Source organism: Hyaena hyaena, unplaced genomic scaffold (assembly GCF_003009895.1).
Source record: "Hyaena hyaena isolate Hyena2069 unplaced genomic scaffold, ASM300989v1 scaffold_235, whole genome shotgun sequence".
Lineage (NCBI taxonomy): Eukaryota > Metazoa > Chordata > Mammalia > Carnivora > Hyaenidae > Hyaena > Hyaena hyaena.
In genome coordinates, this window is record NW_024080867.1 from 452,434 (window position 1) to 472,864 (window position 20,431).

The 20,431-nt window shown below is 47.6% G+C and overlaps 1 protein-coding gene across 1 annotated transcript in view; it reads left to right on the forward strand.

Moving 5' to 3' along the window:
* The first annotated feature begins 200 nt into the window (after positions 1–200).
* Positions 201–20,431, forward strand: part of CACNG7 (calcium voltage-gated channel auxiliary subunit gamma 7) — a 20,882-nt gene continuing 651 nt past the window's right edge. Inside the window, exons 1-5 of the mRNA XM_039244221.1 lie at positions 201–262; positions 2,957–3,181; positions 3,747–3,833; positions 4,235–4,375; positions 20,037–20,182. Coding sequence (XP_039100152.1) covers positions 2,986–3,181; positions 3,747–3,833; positions 4,235–4,375; positions 20,037–20,182 — 570 coding nt within the window. The 5' untranslated portion in view covers positions 201–262; positions 2,957–2,985. The remainder of the gene's footprint in view (positions 263–2,956; positions 3,182–3,746; positions 3,834–4,234; positions 4,376–20,036; positions 20,183–20,431) is intronic.

Below are 20,431 nucleotides of genomic sequence, written 5' to 3' on the forward strand. Positions count from 1 at the left end.
CCCCGCCCCTCCCCTCCTCCGCAGCAGCCAATGAGCGGCCGCCGGTCCCAGCTCCCGGCGCCGTCCGCCGAGTGAGGCCGCGGGCGCGGGGGGTGGGGGGTGGGAGGCCGGGAGGGGGCCGGGACGCCGGGCTCGGGGGCGGGGGCGGGGGGCGCGGGCACCGGCGACCCCGGTGGCGGCGGCGGCGGCCGGGGGAAGCCGCGGGGCCGGTCATGCGGCTGCGGGGCCCGCGGCCCGGAGCGTCCGCCCAGCCCTGAGCGAGGTGAGCGCTAGGGGAGGGTCCTGGGAGGCGTGGGGGGTCCCCTTGAGCTGGCTGGGAGCCGGGGGTTAGGGCTAAAAGGGCCCTGAAGGGACCCGGGATGCGGGATTCTGGCGGTCAGGACGCCGGAGTTTGGGGGGCAGTGGGGGGTGGGGGGACATTGGGCCTAGGGAATCCGGGAGGACCGGGTCCGAGGGGTCCTGGAGGGGCAGCTAGACTCTTGATGTCCGAGTCTTAGAGGCCGTGGCCCCGAGGAGGGTGCAGGCCAGGTCCTCGAGAGAGGCGGTCCTGGGTGAGGGGCAGGGCCCGGGCTCGGTGAGAGTCAGGACGTGAGAAGGGGTCCCCAGGAACGGGGAGTACGTTCCTCAAGAGATTGCAGGGAGACGGAGTTTGGACTTGGGGCTTGGAGAATGGGACCCCTGGGATCCGAAGGATCCTGAATACCGGAGAGGCTGCGATAAAGCAGGATAAGAAGGTGGCTTCAGGCCTGGGGGAGGGTCCCAAAGGAGGAAAGGCTGGAGGAGAAGGAGATCTGGCCATTTGGAGTGAGGAGAAATAGCAAAGAAGGAGGGTTTTCAAATGGGAAGTGAGAAAGGTGTCAGTGGGCAAGGTCCCAGCTGGGAGTCCAAGGAGCCCGGGGTGGGGGGGGGGGAGGTGGAGCTGAAGTCAGCTACCTGGGACTTAGGCCGTCAGGGTGACTGGGGTTTTGATGCTTGTTTCTGAGCTGAGCGGAGGGGGGGGGGGGGAGGAAACGCTGGACCGAGCTCTGCCAGACTCGCCTCCCTGACTCCTCCAGTAGGCTGGGGGTGGGGTCTGGTGGGGGGGGTGAGGGCTCTGGGTGCTGAGATGGGGGGTGGTTAGTGATGAAAGTTGTCTGACTCCAAGATCCTTATTGGCATGGGGCAGAGTTTCAAGGCTCCAAGAATTCTGATGAAAGAAAATGAGGTCTCAAGTCTTGGCTGCATTGTTGGGGACTGCTTCGGGGTCTTAACCCTCATAGTTAAAAAAAAGATGATGGGGATCACTGGTATTCAAGGATGTAGAGGTCCCTGGCTGAAATAGGATGTGGATCCCGAGTGGAGTCCCCCAAATCATGGGATTGTGCACTTCAGGTGAAAGTTCTTCGTGGGGGCGCGGGGGGAGAAAGTGGGAAGTACAGGATTAGGGGCTCCTAGCTCAAAACTCCAGCTCCATGACTGGAATTTGGAAGGCCATGGCTTTGAACTGGAGATCTCATATTTTGAGGCTCCAGCATTAGAGGGATCAGAATTTCAGGCTGTATGTGCAATTGGAAGTCCTAGCATGGAAGTTAGAATCCAGGATGTCTGGTAGGGAATTTGAGGGGCCTTGTGGCACATGAGGGGGCCTCCTGGACTTCCTGGCTTGGGATTTTAGGGTTCAGAGCACTGATCCCTAGTTTGAAAGATGGTCTGGGGTACTCTGGTTAGGGCACTGAGTTGAGGGGATTGGAAGGGGTCCCAGGTCATGGCTTTGACATTCTGGAACCTCTAGCCAAAATCCAGGCTCCAGGTCTCTGGGTCCCAGTGTTCTGGGACCCAGCAGCTTGAGGAGTCCCAGCATCCCAAGTGAATCCACCTGGATCTGGGATGGAGGGGGTTCTAGAATCTTACATCTTGAGTCATGGGCCACGATCTCAGATTGAGGTACCAAATTGAGGTCAAGGCACAGGATCAGACTTAGAAGGTCATGGGTCAAGGTCCAGGTGTCAGAATTGGGTGTTAAATGTCAAGATGAGAGTCTAAGGGTTTTAACTTAGGTGGGAGCCTCTGCTCAAGGTCTCAGTTAGTGCGTCCTTGGTTAGTGGGACCCTTAATTATGGTTCTTCTTGTTGGTGACCCACTTGGGGTATTTCTGGTAACTATATAGAAACAGAGTCCAAGAGAAAAGGATTAAGGTACCAGGAGTCAGGATTAGGCAAATATGCTTGGTTCTAGTGTTGAAATGCCTGATCGGGGGCGCTTGGGTGGCTTAGTCGGTTGAGCGTCCGACTTTCGCTTAGGTCATGATCTCGCGGTTCGTGGGTTCGAGCCCCGCGTCGGGCTCTGTGCTGACTGCCAGCTCAGAGCCTGGAACCTATTTCAGAATATGAAACACACTCTCTCTCTGACCCTCCCCTGCTCACACTGTCTCTCTCTCTCCTAGAAAAAAAAAAAAAAAAGAAAAAAAAAAAAGAAATGCCTGATCAGCGTAATAGTTTGAGTCATGGGACCAGGCTCAAGGTTAAGGATGCTGGTGGGGGTTGTTGTCCAGGGTTAAGGCCTCAGGTCAGGGCATAAAGTTAGGGTTGGAGGTCCTGGTTCTGGTGTTGAGAATATGGAAGTTGAGTTTGTAGTCAGAGTCATGACAGTTGGGACCCAGGTCCAGACACATGGTTGAAGTTAAGGTCCAGTCTCTGGATCTGGGCTGAAGGCTACAGCTGAAAATCTTATTTTGGGATTAGGGATCTGGTGTGGCGCCTCTCATCAGGATCCAGAACACAAGTGTCGGTGTGGGAAGGCCAGGCCTGGGGTTGAAGGTCAACAGTTGATGTCACTGGTTCAAATCCAGAAATGGGGTCATGGGTTGGGCCACAGAAGTCAGAGCCTGGGTCCCGTGTCCAGGTGGCTGCATGGGGTTGGGGAATCTAGTTAGTCCCACCAGGGCTCTTCATGACTGCAGCTTCCCACCCTCACTCAGGCCCCGCAGGGCGCCCCCCGCCGCTGAGGATGAGTCACTGCAGTAGCCGCGCCCTGACCCTGCTGAGCAGCGTGTTTGGTGCGTGTGGCCTGCTGCTCGTGGGCATCGCGGTCAGCACTGATTACTGGCTGTACATGGAGGAGGGGACGGTGCTGCCACAGAACCAGACCACGGAGGTCAAGATGGCCCTGCATGCTGGCCTCTGGAGAGTCTGCTTCTTCGCAGGTACAGACCTCACCTGCCCTCCATTCAACTGTCCCTGCCTTGCCTGGGACCCGAGAGTCTTCATCCGTGCTTCTATCCCTTGGGTTCCAGAAATCCAGAATCCGATCCTGTTTTTCTCCTGGAGAGGCAGATTTCTGCCTGGAGAGCCGATGTCTAGCCCTTTCTTTCCTGGATCTAACAGCCCCCATGCTCACACAATCCCAGGGTCCCTAATCCCTGGCGAGTCCATCAGTCCTGGTCTCCTGGACGGTTCCAGGGTTGAACAGGCAAAATAAAAATCCATGCTCCCCCCGCCTCCCTGCGGCCACAGAGGCCCTCCGAGGAATCCTGCACCCCCGCACCCCCCACCCCTTATCCTCTGTAGGGATCCAGCCCTGCCCTCCATCCGTGGGTTTCCGGGGAAGCATGAAAGAGGAGCTCCTGCCTCCTGCCGCCCCGCTTCCCTGACCCCCTGACAGACAGCAACCCCTGGGTTAACCTCACACGCCCATCCCAGCGTCCCCGCACTGGGGCCCCTGCCCCTCACTGCCTCTCCAGGCCTCAAAGCCTTCTTGTTTTCCCCCAGGCCGGGAGAAGGGTCGCTGTGTGGCCTCGGAGTATTTCCTTGAACCGGAGATCAACTTGGTGACGGAAAACACGGAGAATATTCTGAGTGAGGGGAAGCGGGGGCGCCTAGGCAAAGGGGGGGGAGCAGGATCACAGGGCGAGTCCAGGGAGAAAGGGCAGCTCCAGGGAAGAGGTGGGGTGGAAGGGAAGGCGTGGAGGCTTGGAAGAAGGCAGAGATTGGGAGGTGACAACCCTCCAGGCTGACGAGGCGGGGCCTGGGCAGTGGGTGGAGTCAACAGGAACGGGGTGGGACCAAACCAAAAGGGGTGGGGCTTGGGTGAAGGACCTGGGCCGGCGCGGAAGTACGGGAAAGGGGGAGGGGGCCGGAAAGGGGAGGAGCCACCCAAGGGAGGGGATGGGGGGAGTAGAGAGTTAGGGGGAATGGGAAGGTGTCGTCCCCCCAGAGTCTCTCCTCACCCCCTGTCTCTCCCTTTACCCCTCTCTCAGAGACGGTGCGCACAGCCACCCCCTTCCCCATGGTCAGTCTCTTCCTAGTGTTCACAGCCTTCGTCATCAGTAACATCGGCCACATCCGCCCACAGAGGACCATTCTGGCCTTCGTTTCTGGCATCTTCTTCATTCTATCCGGTGAGCCCACGGAGAGGACTTAGGGGCTGGGGAACTGTTTCTGGATCCAGGAACCCGCGGTCCTTCCTCCATTAAGAAAGCTGCTTCCTTGCTGTGTGATCTGGAGGGGTTGCAGAACCTCTCTGAGCCCCACTTTCCTTCTCTGTGAAATGGAGATCGCAGCACCCACTTCACAGTTTGTTGGGAGGCCCAAATCATAGCGAATGTTTATGGGGTGCTAATTAGGTGTGGGCTCTGTTCTGATACTCCCCACAGTGAGGTAAATGCTATTAACAGCCCCATTTTACAGATGCAGAAACAAGCACTCAGAGAGATGAAGTCATTTGCTCAGGTCCATACAAGCAGTGACACAGAGCTGGGACTCAGACTCACACCTTTTGCCTCCAGAGGCTGGGTTTTTTAACCACTCCTGATATTTTAGCAGTTCACATATTATAAGGTTCTTTATTTTCTGTGCAATATTTTATTCCAAAAATGTTCAAACAGAAAAGTGGAAAGAATTTTGGAATGAACACCCTTGGACCCACCACGTAGAATCAACCATTACCGTATTCCTGGACTTGCTTTGTCCCTTATCTGTCCATCTCTCTCTATTTCTACCCATCCATCAATCCACCTCTCTTTCTTTATGCAGTTCAAGGAAAAAAGTCCATGCATTTCACTCTAAATATGTCACCATGCATGTCATTAGCTACATTTCAATATTTGTTTGTTTCTTCTTTTGAAACATGAGGCACTTTTGCACAGGTGATCTCACACCCTTCCCATAACATCTTTGCCAGGGAGTGTTATTATTAGCACTCACTTGATAAAATGGGGGCACTGGGGCCCACAGCTGTACAGGGAGTTGCCCAAGACACCAGCAATAAGCTGGTGCCGGGGGACCAAGTGTCCTGAGGTCCCCAGCAGAGTTTTCTCTCAGGTTTACCCTCCTCCAATGTCAGCCTTGCCTGGTCCATTTCAGTCCATCTCAGCTCAGTTCAGCCCAGGTCAGCTCGGCCCTAGCACATTTAACTCATCCATCTGGTCCAACCAACCCCAGTCCATTCTGACTCAGTTCTTCAACTTGGCGCAAATTAATTCAACATAATTTAGTTAAACTCCTTTCGGGTCCTTCTAATTCAGTTGATATTTTATGAACAAAGCCTACATATGTCTCATTTCCATTCTGTCCCCTGGGGCCTGCACTTGGATCCCGCTTTAGCGTTGGCTCTGCGAATAGTTGAAGATGGATGTTTGAATACCCCCAATCTCCTCCCTGCTCCTCAGCCAGCTGTCTCCCTGCCTCCCACCCTGCCTCCAGCCTAACCTGACAAGACCTTTTCCAGAGAAAGCAGGGTGCAACCTGCCTGTAAACTTGAATCATGGCATGTGGAGCCAGACACTGAGCTAAAATAAGGCACAGAGAATATCACCATCCCAGAGTGTCAGAGCGGAAAGGTCTCATCGTTTTTCATATGGAAAAATAGTGTCCTGGAGAGCAAGGAAGTAGGGCAAGGGTAGTCACTTTTATCAATGTACCCCAAACACTAGAAGGGAATCCTGTGGTTTGCTGTTCACAGAAGGGGTAGCGTAGCTCAGTGACAGGGTAGTCAGCATACAGGGGGTTGTAACCCAAAACCCAGCTCATGCTCGTGTAGTGCCCCAGGACCCGTCTTCCCAAGATCAGGCTGAGGGTCCATGGTGCTGTAGTGGCTGGAGGTCAGGCCTCTGATACAGTGATAGAGCAATTTGGGGAGATTGAAGTCTGCTCCCTGAAGCCCTTCTTTGAGTTCATTTCAAAGACTATGGTCATGTGCTTTCAAGGTTTTGGGGTGTAGTCACTGACAGTTCATGCTGCTGTGAACCTAGAAAACTCTGGATTCAAATTCTTCGCCTTAACTTCATGGGCTACAGTATGGAGTTGTCAAGAGGACAAATCTTTTTTCAATTTTTTAAAAAAGTTTATTTATTTTGAGAGAGACAGACAGACAGAGACTGAGACAAAGACAGTGCAAGTGGCGGGCTGCAGGGGGTGGGGGTGCGCAGAGAGAAAGAATCCCAAGCAGGTTCCACACTGTCAGCACAGAGCCCAACATGGGACTCGAACTCATGAAACCGTGAGATCATGACCTGAGCTAAAACCAAGAGTCAGACGCTTAACCAGCTGAGCCACCCAGGCGCCCCAAGAGGACAAATCTTAGGGGACAGTGAGCCCGTGTGGGGCCAAATGGTACCTATTTCAGGCTTTTGAGCCATAGGGTTATAGTGTTAAAACAATCAGAGGTGAAGCAGTGGGTGTGGCTATATCCCAGCAATATTATTTATAAGGTTTTTTTTTTTTAATGTTTATTCATTTGTTGAGAGACACAGCGTGAGTGGAGAAGAGAGAGAGAGAGAGGGAGACACAGAATCTGGAACAGGCTCCAGGCTCTGAACTGACAGCACAGAGCCTGACATGGGGCTCAAACTCACAGACTGTGAGATCATGACCTGAGCCAAAGGCAGATGCTTAACTGACTGAGCCACCCAGGTGTCCTCCAGCAATATTATTTATAGACCTTGGCATTTGAGTTCCATGTAATTTTCTTTGAGCCATGTAATATTTGAGCCATGAAACATTCTTCTTGTTTTGTTTCGTTTTGTTTTTCTCACCATTTAACGATGTAAAAACCACGCTTAGCTCACAAACCATACAAAAACAGGTTCTAGAGCAAACAGTAGCTTGCTAACCCCTAGTCTAGATCATAGATGTGAAGGGCTGAGCCAGTGCCTGGTGCAAACATACATACATATATATACATGGTACTAATCACAGCAACAGCCAAAATAATAAACACTTTATGGAGAGCCATGTTTTGGGGAAGTCCTAAGTACTTTATGCAGGTTAAGTTATTTCATTTTCTCTACCTTGTAAGGCAGATGCCACTGTGATTCTCTTTTTCCAGCTGAGGAAACAGAAGCGCTCAGAGGTGAACCTGCTCCATAGTGAAGCAGGATTCCCCACCCAAGCCTTCACTGTGGCACTGTACTGCCCTGCCACAATTAAAAATCACACACAAAGAATGGTGTGCCTTGTTGGCTCCGTCAGCAGAGGGACTGTGTAAATGTGGGACTCTTGATCTCCAGGTGAATTCAGGCCCTATGTTGGGTGTAGAGATTACTTTAAAAAAATAAGAAAATAAATAAAAAATAAAAGGCTTTTCTAAAAAAATAATAAAAATGAAGGAGATTTAAAAGAAGAAGTAAGGAGGAGCACCTGGGTGGCTCAGTCGGTTAAGCAACTAACTTGGGCTCAGGTCATTATCTCATGGTTCGTGGGTTCGAGCCCCATGTTGGGCTCTGTGCTGACAGCTCGGAGCCTGGAGCCTGCTTCGGATTCTGTGTGTGTGTGTGTGTGTGTGTGTGTGTGTGTATCTCTGTCCCTTCCCTGCTCTTTGTCCCTCAAAAATAACTAAATATTAAAAATTTAAAAAAAGAGGAAAGGATGGAAATAGTGCCAGCTTCTTAGATATGGGGACAGAATAATCTAGTCCAACTGCCTCTTGTTCCCAGTGAGGAAGCCAAGACTTGGAGAGAGAGAGAGACAGGAGTTATTTGCCTGAGGGCTGGTAAATGGTGACTTTGGCATTCTGGAGAAAGTGGTGGGAACTTTGGGGCAAGGGAGGGACTGTGTCACATCTGGTTGTTAAGCATCTTTCAGGAAGCATGTTGGGGCTCGACTGTGGGATGGACTGGTGGGCGTGGGGGGAGAAGGGAAATTGGCAAACCAAGGAGGCAGCTTATGTAGCGGTCTGGGCAAAAGCAGCTGGGGCCTGAGCTGGGCTGGGGATGGAAAGATAAAGGCAACTGGATGACTTTGACAGAGAAGTAGATCGACAGAAAAATCAATGGAACCAGATGACTGACTGGATATGTTGGTAAGAGAAGCAGGGAGGAGGCTGGAATGTCATTGATTTTCTTTTTCCAGGTCATAAGAAGCATGCTTCCCAGGCAAAGCCCATATTAACCCCTGACCCTCAACATGCATCTGCTCATTCATTTGTTCATCAAACATTTACACAGACATCCTACATGCCAGACCCTGCACCTCTAGAGCACTGAAGACGTGGATGAATCCTAAGCAAGGGCTCACATGCAGTCAGTTACAAAACAGCCCCAATTACCCATCAAATCAAAACTACACACTTGCTTAAATCCCTTCAATGCTCAATGGGTACCCATTGCACTTAAAATACATCCAAACTCCCCATGTTAGCCTACAAGGTTATCCATGATTTGGCTACTGCTCAGATCTCTGACCTCATTTCCTAACCCACTAACATTCTCTCAATTGCTTACAACCTCAGCCACACTGGCCTCCTTCTCTCCTTGAAAATGCTCATCTCAGCCCCACATGAGGACTTTGCACTCATTAGCCCTTCATGATTGGAACTTTCTTCCTCCTGGTACTTAAAGGGCTTGAACTTTCTCTCTCCAGAGTTTGTCTCCTTGGCAACAGTATGTAATATTGCCTTGCCCCCACTATACTATGTACCACATCGCACACTTTATATTTGTTTCATAGCACGTATTGCTATTGTCATCTTAGTTGCTTCCTGCCTCCTACCAAAATGTACCCGCCAAAATACATGGACATTTACAAACACTCTCATTTGTGTCTGCAGAGCCTAGATGAGTAGCTGCTACAACGTACACATTGAAATATCTGTATAAAGGATGAATAATGAGGACAGCTTAAGACATTCTGAGAAAGGGGAAGCTGCATTAACTTGATACAGTAGGGTGGTGGGGGCGGGGGAGGGACCTGAGAGGGCTTCCAAGAAGAGGTGACATCTGAGTAGATGAAGCTGAAAGGGTGAGAGAGAATTTTTCAAGTGAAGAGAGAATAGTGCCTTGTTTGGAGGTGGAATTCACAGCAGGTGATAATGCCCTAGAAAGCATCGAAGGCAGAGGTAGACGCATATGCAGCTCTCCATGGTCCTGAAACCCTATTGTTCTAAGGCCGGGCTGTATTCAGCTTGGAATGTAAGCAATTCTTGCCTAGGGTGATATTCTGAAACAGATGTGGGGCGAGGTTGGGGGGGGGGGGGGGGAGGGGGGGGTTGGATTACAGAGAAAGGAGAAGGGAGAGAAAGGAGGGAGAAAAAGAGGAAAGAAGAAAAAAAGGGAAAAGATTATTTTTGGAGAACCAACACAGAGGGACAGTCCTCTGCTGACTCCTTTCTCTGACCCTTAATGTACGACTTTAGGGAGAACGAAGTGGCTGAAGGTGAGACCATAGCTCTGTTGGGTCTTTGCAAAAGGGACANAGTGGGAGTTGGATTACAGAGAAAGGAAGAGGGGAGAGAAGGAGGGAGAAAAAGAGGAAAGAAGAAAAAAAGGGAAAAGATTATTTTTGGAGAACCAGAGCCACTATAAAATATCCAGGAAGTAGAAAGATTGATGAGAATAACTTTTGCTATTGTTTTTACATGATTTTTTAATTACTAAAAACAAAAACAAAAGCAAAAAAAGAACTCATAAAAATTCTCTCTTGGGAAATATTTGTTTCCTTATCAACCTTTGCTCCTGACTCGCCTTATGGAGATGTCTGTCGTTTAGAACCGTAATCTGAAACATGAACTTAAGGTGGTTAGCAGGAATCAGATTGCAGAATCTGGGATGTCAGACCGAAGAATGAAAATCTTCTCCTGTGGACAACAGGGAGCCAAGGAAGAATTTTGACAAGAGAAGGCTAGAGCTTGTATGGGTTTTAGAAAAAACTAGTACCTAAAGCTGGGAGGTAAGGATTTAGTAGCAATGGTATAAGCATAGACAATAAGCCTTAACTGGGCCAGAGGGTTTGTGGTTATGAGAAGGTTTTGTTTATTTGTTTTGAGAAAGAGGGCAAGGGAGGGGGCAGAGGGAGAGAGAGAAAATCTCAAGCAGGCTCCACACTAAGCATGAAGCCCAACATGGGGCTCTATCCACAACCACTGGACCACAACCTGAGCTGAAATCAAGACTATGGGGCACCTGGGTTCCTCAGTTGGTTAAGCATCTGACTTTGGCTCAGGTCATGATCTTGCAGTTTGTGAGTTCAAGCCCCACAAAGTCAGAACCTGGAGCCTGCTTTGGATTCTGTGTCTCCCTCTCTCTCTGCCCCTCTACTGTGCTCTCTTTCTCTCTCTCAAAAATAAACACACACAAAAAAAGAATTGGATACTCAACCAACTGAACCACCCAGGCACCCCACAAGAAGGGGTTTTGATTTATGAGAGATTCAGGAAGTAAAATGGACATGACTTGATGACTGACGATCTTTTTAAAAAATTTTTCAATGTTTTATTTATTTTTGAGAGAGAGATAGAGACAGCATGAGCAGGGCAGGGTCAGAGAGAGAGGGAGACGCAGAATCCAAAGCAGGCTTTAGGCTCTGAGCTAGCTGTCAGCACAGAGCTCGACGCGGGGCTCAAACCCATGAACCGGGAGATCATGACCTGAGCCCAAGTCAGACACTTAACCGACTGAGGGATCCAGGTGCCCTGATGACTGACAATCTTTCATGGATGAGAGAGAGGGAGAGAGTAAAATCAGGATGATTCCCCTGGTACCTGACTAGGGTACCAGGGACATGGGTACTTGAGTGAGTATGCATTGTAGGATTCCTTTGCTATTTCTTTTCTTTAAGCCTGCTCATCTTTCTGGATCTATCTCAGATGCTTTGCCACCACAAAACACTTTGTGGGCCCACTCTTCTTGAATAACAAAATTATGAAATTCTAGAAATTGAAAGTGCTATGGATGTTCAGAGCAAGGAAAAGTTAATTCTTAGAGGAAATGAAGGAACAAGGGGATTTAGAGTGGATTCAAAAAAGGAAGCAACTTAGAAGTTTTGCTAGAAGCTCCAGTTGCTTGGCAAGTATACTCATCTGTTCAACTGGTATTTATTTTTGTGCTACATGGTAGGGATGCAAGAGGGAACAAGGTAGGCTGGTTCCGAGCATCCTGGTGGGGGAGATGTATGATGGAAACAATTACAGATACAAATTACATGTTAGGTAGTAATAAAAGGGACCAAAAAAAAAAAAAAAAAGGACAGGGAAAGGAGAGTGATGGGGGGCATTATCTCAATCACTCCAATCTTTTTTACATTTTTTTTTTTAAAGAGAGAAAGAGCACGAGTGGGGGAGGTGCAGAGAGAGAGAGGGAGACATAGAATCCGAAGCAGGCTCCAGGCTCTGAGCTTCAGAACAGAGCCCGATGCGGGGCTCAAACCCACCAGCCATGAGATCATGACTTGATCCAAAGTCAGATGCCTAACCAACTGAGCCACCTCAGCACCCCACTCCAGTTTTTTTTAAGTTTATGTATTTATTTTGAGAGGGCAGGGGCAGAGAGGGAAGGAGAGAGAATCCCAAGCAGACTCCCCACTATCAGCTTAGAGCCTGACGTGGGGCTCAGTCCCACAACTGTGAGGTCATGACCTGAGCCAAAACCAAGAGTCCAATGCTTAACCTACTGAGCCACCCAGACGCCCAATCAGTCCACTTTTTTTTTTAATTTTTTAAAATTTATTTCTAGGAGAGAGAGAGAGAGAGAGAGACAGCATGAGCAGGGGAGGGTCAGAGAGAGAGGGAGATACAGACTCTGAAATAGGCTCCAGGCTCTGAGCTGGCAGTCAGCACAGATCAAACCCACGAACCGCGAGATCATGACCTAAGCGAAAGTCGGACGCTTAACCGACTAAGCCACCCAGGCGCCCCAGTCCACTTTTTTAATGGAAAGTTTGAAATCAATAGAATAGTACAATGAGCATTGTATACCTTCCTCCACCTGAATCCTGTACTTTTCTGATGTTTTGCCGTATTCTCTCTCTTTCTCTCTCTTTTTCTCCACCCTCCTATTTTTCTCCCCCATCCTCATGCTTTTCTGGGACGTTACCATTTGAAATTAGGTTATGGGCATCTAAACACTGTAGTATGCATCTCTTAAGAGGAAGGGCATTCTACTACAACACCATCATCACACCAAGAAATCTTACAGTAATTCCATAATATAATTTATTCCACTTGCAGACTGTCCCATTGTTTCAAGAATGCTTTTTATAGCTCCCCTCCCCAAACCAGGATTCAATCTTGGTTCACACACAGCATTTAGTTCATATCTCTTTTACTCTAGACTAGTTCCCCCACTATTTTTTTTTTTACAACACTGACTTCTAAAATGTACTTCATTATAAAAATACAGAAAGAATAGTATAAATAAGTGAAATCCCGTGTATCCTTCCCTCAGCTTCAAAAAGTTACCAACATATGGCGAATCTTTTTTTAGTCCCACTGCCGTATCTCCCTTCTGCACTTCACTACGTTATTTTAAGGCCAGCCTCTGCCATTAAATCACTTTTACCCACAAATATTTCAGTATATCTCTGAGAAATAAGTACTTTGTTATTTAACATAGCCATCATGCCCAAACAATTAAGAATAGCTGCTTAATATCATTTAATATCTAGTCAGGGTTCTCTTTCCCCACATTTCTCATAAATAAGTGCCTTTTTACAGTTAGTTTATTGCAAATCAGGATTCAAATTCCACTTGTGCATTTAGCTGATAGATCTCTGAAGCCTCTTTTAATCCATAATAGTCTCTCTCCTATTTTTTTTCCTTGCCACTTATTTGTTGAAGAAATCTGGTCATTTGTCTTGCAGAATTCCCACTTCCCAGATTTTTCCTTTTCCCCTCATGTTGTGGTGTACTCATTCATCCCTGTGTTTACCTGTAAAACTATTGATCTAATCCAGGTTTATGGGTTTCTCTTTTGGGGTGTGTGTGTGTGTGTGTTTGTGTGTGGCAAAAAAATACTTCATACATAGGTGGTGCTGTTTACATCCTACTGCATTGCATGTAGAGACATAATAATATCTGGTTGTCTCTCTTTCTGGGATGTTAAGGATGATCACTGGATGCAGTGTTACCAGCCTGACCCACATCACGGTCCTTTTGAAGACTGCAAACCAAGTTGTCAGTAGTATTGAGGGTCCCCCACCCTAGATTTGGTTGATTGCTTTCCATAGTGTCATTTGATCTGTTCCTCATTGCTTCCTTTCTCTGTAACCTGGAAGGCACGTCTACATTAGAGCTTTATTAGATCCAGGTTAAGCACATGGGGCAAGCAGGCGCAGAGAGGTGCCGTGTTCTTACATCCCATCAGTTTGGTAGTGCTGTTCATTGAAAAGGCACATTTTCCTCTTTCTAATGAATAAGTAATTTGAAGAGTAATGTCTAGTTTATTGAGGGTTTTTTTTTTTTGGAAAAATATTTCAACCTACAGAAAAGTTGGACAAAAATAATACAGTGAACTCGCATATACCCTTCACTTGGACCAAATTTTAACATTTTGTCACATTTGCTTTTCTCTCTCTTTCTATCCCTATTGGATCTGAGATATATATAAATGTAAATATATATATTTATTTGTATACACATATATATATATATTGGTGGAACCACTTGAAAATAAGTTGCAAACACCTCACCCCTAAATATTTCAGCAAGTATCTCCTAAAAACAAATGCATTCATTCCCTTTTCTAACCACAGTACAATAATCAAACTCAGGAAGTTTAACATTTATACAGTATTATAGCTAAAACACAACCCATATTCAGATTTCGCCAGTGGTCCCAATGCTGTCTTTTATAGTCGTTTCTGCCTCCCTCCCACCCCAATTCAGCTTCCAATCTAGGAGCATACTTTGTATGTCCCCATCCTGTCTCTTTCATTGCCTTTCATCTTTTATATAGTTCCTGTGCCTTTTTAACAGAGAAATATCTTTCATGTTGACTTTTTTTTGAAGAGCTCAGCCACTTGTCTAGTGGGATGCCCACAGCTTCCTTAGGAGTGGATTCAGGTTACACATTTCCAGCAGGAATGCTAGGTAAATGGAGTACTGGCACGCTCACTTCAGGAGGTAATGGTGTCAATTTGCTCCACTATTGGTGATGTTAGTTTTGGTCACTTGCTTGAGATCGTATGTTAGGTTCCTTTAGGATAAAGGAGGCTTTTATTTATTTTTTTGTTTCTATTACTTTTATTTTATTTTATTTTATTTATTTTTGAGAGAGAGAAAGAGACAGGGTGTGAGCAGGAGAGGGACAGAGAGAGAGGGAGACACAGAATCCCAAGCAGGCTCCAGGTTCTGAGCTGTCAGCACAGAGCCCGACACAGAGCACAAATTCACAAACCTCAGGATCACCACCTGAGCCTATCTCGCGGTCCCACAGTCATGAGATCATGGTCTGTGAGTTCAAGCCCCGCATGGGGCTCTGTGCTGACAGCTCAGAGCTTGGAGACTGCTTCGGATTCAGTGTCTCCTTCTCGCTCTCTGCCCCTCCCCCGCTTTCTCTTTCTCTCTCTCTCTCTCAAAAATGAACATTATTTTTTAATGTTTATTTATTTTTGAGAAATAGAGAGAGTGCAAACAGGGGACAGGCAGAGAGAGAGGGAGACACAGAATCCAAAACAGGCTCCAGGCTCTGAGCTGTCAGCACAGAGCCTGACGCGGGGGTTGAACCTACAAACCATGAGATCATGACCTGAGCCAGAGTCGGACACTTAACCGACTGGGCCACCCAGGCACCCCTAAATATTTATTTGTTCTTGAGAGTGAGAGCACTAATGGGAGAGAGGCAGAGAGAGGGGGGCAGAGGAGCCAAAGCAGACTCTGCACTGACAGCAAAGAGCCCAATGGGGGGCTCAAACTTACACACCATGAGATCACGACCTGAGCCAAAGTCAGACATTTAACTGAGTCACCCAGGTGCCCCAGGAACCCCCTTCAAACTAGTCACTGGATCCTTTTCTGATATGTCCCCATCATTTTTTGCATATTCCCTTCCTTTGTAGCACAAGTATACTTTTACTGTCTCTCCCCCCGGCTTCAAATTAGCTATTTCTTCTAGAAGCCCTAGCTTCTTATTTAGTGAGGGATGATATTAGAGACCAAACCCTGGATGCTCAGCGTGCTCATTGCTGCTGGGGTGTTACTGCTGCTAGGATGCTTCAGGACACAACCTGGGGAATCATGTGCTTGCAAAACAGAAGTCTATACTGACAGCCCAGGGTTCTTCCTCACCTCACTCCATTCTTATCATCTGTGTCTCCCTTTTTCCAGAATGAAATATTCCAGCTCCCTAAATATCAGTATATTTGCATGTTTGCTCAATCCTACACGGCTTAAGAACTGCTACCTCTAGACCACTCCCCAAAAAATCCACTAAGGTTCAAGATTTCTCTGTAGATCTTTTGTCTTTATTTATTTTTTAAATGTTTTATTTATTTATAGGAGAGAGAGAGAGACAGCGTGAGCAGGGGAGGGTCAGAGAGAGAGGGAGTCACAGACTGAAACAGGCTCCAGGCTCTGAGCTGGCAGTCAGCACAGAGCCCGATGCGGGGCTCGAACCCACGAACAGCGAGATCATGACCTGAGCGAAAGTCGGACGCTTAACCAACTAAGCCACCCAGGCGCCCCGATCTTTTGTCTTTAGAGTGAAATATATAATCAAAGTACTGTATTTAAAAGTCACTTGGAATAATACTTTTACTCCCTCCTGAGGTCATGTTATTCATTTGATATAAACTTACCATCAATGGGGCGTCTGAGTGGCTTAGTCGGTTGAGCGTCCCACTTTCGCTTAGGTCATGATCCTGCGGTTCGTGGGTTCGAGCCCTGCGTCGGGCTCTGTGCTGACTGCCAGCTCAGAGCCTGGAGCCTGTTTCAGAGTCTGTGACTCCCTCTCTCTCTGACCCTCTCCTGCTCACGCTGTCTCTCTCTCTCTCTCTCCTAGAAATAAATAAAAACATTAAAAATTTAAAAAAAAATAAACTTAGCATCATTTATTTTTGTTTGTATTCAATTTTAGGTTTTTCCCCATTCTTGTTGATTTTATCTTTTGAATTATAAAACATTAGCATTGTTCCAAGGGTCAAGATCATGCAAAAATCAGAAACACCACTTTCTTCCCATCCCTTCCCTTCTGTTCTCACTTACCTCCTGTAGGTGATCAACCTTGTTTTCTGTTTTCCTTACCATGTCTCTTTTTGCAAAAATAAACAGATACACATATGCATTTTATGTACTTTTTTTGTCTTAAAGGCTAGCATTTCGTATACTTGTATATTCTTTCGTGCACTGCTCTTTTGTTGTTGTTGTTGAACTGAGTGACAGTGTATGGAACTCTCAATGAACTGCACACTAGTTCACAGAGACATTCTCATTCTCATTCTCCTTTCACAGCAGCACAGTCCTCTGTGATGTTTTACATCATCCTCTATGTAAGTTCATCTAGGTCATTTCCAGTGTTTTGTGGTTATGGGTAATGTGGTGAATTAACATGTGTGTGTGTATGTGCTTCCATGTGGTTGGGCAGATAGCTTCAAGGTAAAATCTTATGAGTGAGATTGTTGATTTAAAGGACAGATACATGTATGGTTTTGTTAGATTCAGCCGGATCCCCCTCCACAGGGCCCGGGCCACTTTGCATACCCACTAGCAACACATCAGAGCTTCTGTTTCCCCAGCTTCACCCAAAGAACATGTCGTGAAGCTTATTAACTTTTGGTGACCCGGTGGTTGACAAAAAGTATCACTTCACAGTTTCCATTTCTTCTATTCTGAGTAAAGGAGAATTTTTATAAATGTTTATTTATTTACTTTGAGGCAGAGAGAGGAGAGCAGGGGAGGGGCAGAGAGAGAGGGAGAAAGAGAATCCCAAGTAGGTTCTGCACAGTAACCATGGAGCCGAATGCAGGGCTCGACCTCATGAACCCATGCAATCATGACCTAAGCCAAAACCAAGAGTCAGATGCGTAACTGACTGAGCCACCCAGGCACTCCAAGAGCATTTTTTTTTTTAACGAGGAGCTCAAAGAAGACCCTTCTAAAGAAGTGACAAGGGAGGAGAGATGTAAATGAAGTGAAAGAGAGACTTGGAGAAACCTGGAGGAAGAACACTGCTGTTGGAGGGAACAGCAAGAACAAAGGCCCTGAGGCAGAAATAAACTGCCCAAGTTCAAGGAAGAGCAAGAGAGTCATGTGATCTAAGTAGAGGGAGCTCAGAGAAACTGACCAGGGATGAGGGGGGTGAGGCTCAGATGCTGTATGCATTCCAGTCCAGGGGTCAGGAAAGTTTTTCAGTAAATGGCCAGCTAATGAATATCCTCAGCTCTACAGGCTGTACAAGTGTTTAACCTTGCCACTGTGAGTGCGGACCACACAGAAGCAAAGGGGTGTGGCTGTACACCAATAAAATTTTATTTATAGACCCTGACATTAGAAATTCATATACTTTATTGGGGCGCCTGGGTGGCTTAGTCGGTTAAGCATCCGACTTTCGCTTAGGTCATGATCTCGCGGTTCGTGGGTTCGAGCCCCGCGTCGGGCTCTGTGCTGACTGCCAGCTCAGAGCCTGGAGCCTGTTTCAGTCTGTGACTCCCTCTCTCTCTGACCCTCCCCTGCTCACGCTGTCTCTCTCTGTCTCCTAGAAATAAATAAAACATTAAAAAAAATAAAAAAAAAGAAATTCATATACTTTATTTTTTTAATGTTTTATTTATCTCTAGGAGAGAGAGAGAGAGACAGCGTGAGCAGGGGAGGGTTAGAGAGAGAGGGAGTCACAAACTCTGAAACAGGCTTCAGGATCTGAGCTGGCAGTCAGCACAGAGCCCGACGCGGGGCTCGAACCCACGAACCGCGAGATCATGACCTAAGCGAAAGCTGGACGCTCAACTGACTAAGCCACCCAGGCGCCCCATATACTTTATTTTTTAAGCTTATTTACTTTGAGAGAGAGAGAGAGAAAGCATGAGCTGGGGAAGGGCAGAGAGAGCGAATCCCAAGTGGGCTCCACTCTGTCAGCACAGAGCCCGACGCAGGGCTTAAACTCATGTCATGAACCGCGAGATCATGGCCTGAGCTGAAACCAAGAGTCAGATGCTTAACTGACAGAGCCACCCAGGCCACCCCGAAATTCTTATACTTTTTAAACTGAGATATTCTAATCCACAAAACATAAAGTTCGTTTAATTCAGTGGTTTTAGTATTTTTGCAGGGTTGTATAACCATCTCTGTTACCCGTTTTCACAACATTTTCATTACTCCAGAAAGAAACCTCATACCCTTTAACAACAGCCTGTCAGAATCTCCCATCCACCCCATTCCTTGGCAACCGCTAATCTACTCTCTCTGTCTATGGATTTGCCTATTTTCAACATCACATATAAATGGAACCATACAGCACGCATCTGCCTTCCTTCTCTTAAGTTTATTTTCTAAGTTCATCCATGTGGCTGTGTACATCAGTGTGTCATTCCTTTTTTTGGCTGAATAATATTCCTTTATACAGCTATACCACATTTTGTTTATCCATTTAATTGATAGACATTTGGGCTGTTTCCACTTTTCGGCTATTATGAACGCTGTTACAAACACTCATGCAAAGTTTTTGTGTGAACATATGTTTCCTATTCTCCTGGGTGGAGATCCCTAGTGGAGGAATCTCTGGGTCATGTGGTAATTCTATCTTTACCACTTTGAGGAACTGCCAACTGAAATTCGCATACTTTTTACATGCCACAAAATATCATTCTTCTCTTGACTTTCTTTTCCAACAATTTAATGCTATGAAAGCCATTCTTAGCTCAGAGGGCCATACAAAAACAGGATGTGGGCTGGATTTAGCCCATGGCCCATAGTTGATGACCTTTGGTGTAGACTCTGGAAGGAATTTAGATTTATTCTAGGTGTGAGGCCGTACAAGAATAAGTTAATACCTAAATGTCACTGAGAACAGTGCCTGGCACAGAGTAAGACCTATATAAGCAGCTGTTATTGATTATTATTATTGGTGTTGTTATTATTATTATTCATACAGTCTGAACCCAGGCCTCATCCTTTTCCCCTGAAAGGTCACAACTATTCTCTCCCTCCAATGTCTTCCAAAAACCAACCATCCCCCAAATTCTCTGAACACTCCGATCTGATCCTCTTCTTCTGCTCCAGACTTTCCATGGCTCCCTAGTGCTCTTGGCATCAAGTTCCTCAGTTGGAGGTCCATCATGGCTGTGTCTCTGCCCCCTTCTCTGGCCTCATATTTTGTGGCTGTGGCCCATGTTGTGGCTACATGGACGGAGCAGTTCAATGCTCCCCCTCCAACCATTTCCCATACTGTTTCCTCTGTCTGTTGTGTACTCGTCTTCCCAGGCCTCATCCTTTAGGACTTAGACAAAGGCCATTCTTCCAGGAAGCTTTCCTTGGTTTCCCCTGCCCCTACCCCTCACCTACATGGGCTGGTGCCTCTTCTGGACCCACAGAACTCTGTGCTACTATTTCCCTTACTGCGCATATCACCGTGTGTGTGATGATTGGCTGATGTCCATATTTGCCTTCCCCAATTGCACTGTGAGCTCCTGGACAGCAGATTAGGGGTGGGGTGGGAAGAGGAAGTTAATTCATCTCTGGGATTCCTGCACCCAGCCAAGGCCCAGCACAGAAGGGGCTTCAAAAAAATGGAATTTAGTTCAGGACCCTGCAGGGAGGAGAGGGGAGGGAGCAGGAGGGGGCGACAATGATACAGGGGAGGGGCTGGGGCTGGAGCAAGGGATTCACTGCTAATGGACCAAGGGCACCCTCTGCTCCCCCAGGACTCTCCTTGGTTGTGGGCTTGGTTCTTTACATTTCCAGCATCAACGACGAGGTCATGAACCGGCCCAGCAGCTCTGAGCAGTATTTCCACTATCGCTATGGGTGGTCTTTTGCCTTTGCTGCTTCCTCCTTCCTACTCAAAGAGGTGATGTCTGTGGGCCCCAGACTTGAATGGAGAGGGGGCTGGGGGCGCTCATTCCTGGGTCCAGGAGGAAGAGGAAGGGGGGCGGTATAGACTCTGGGTTTAAGAGGGAGGTGGCAGCTGAGGGCGTAACCTCTGGGTCCTGGAGGAGGGGTCTGGGAGTTTCCAACTTCTGGGGTCCTGGGGGAGGAGGGCTGGGAGCCTCGACTCCTGGGTCTGAGGGAGGAGGGGCTGGGGGCCTGGACTCCTGGG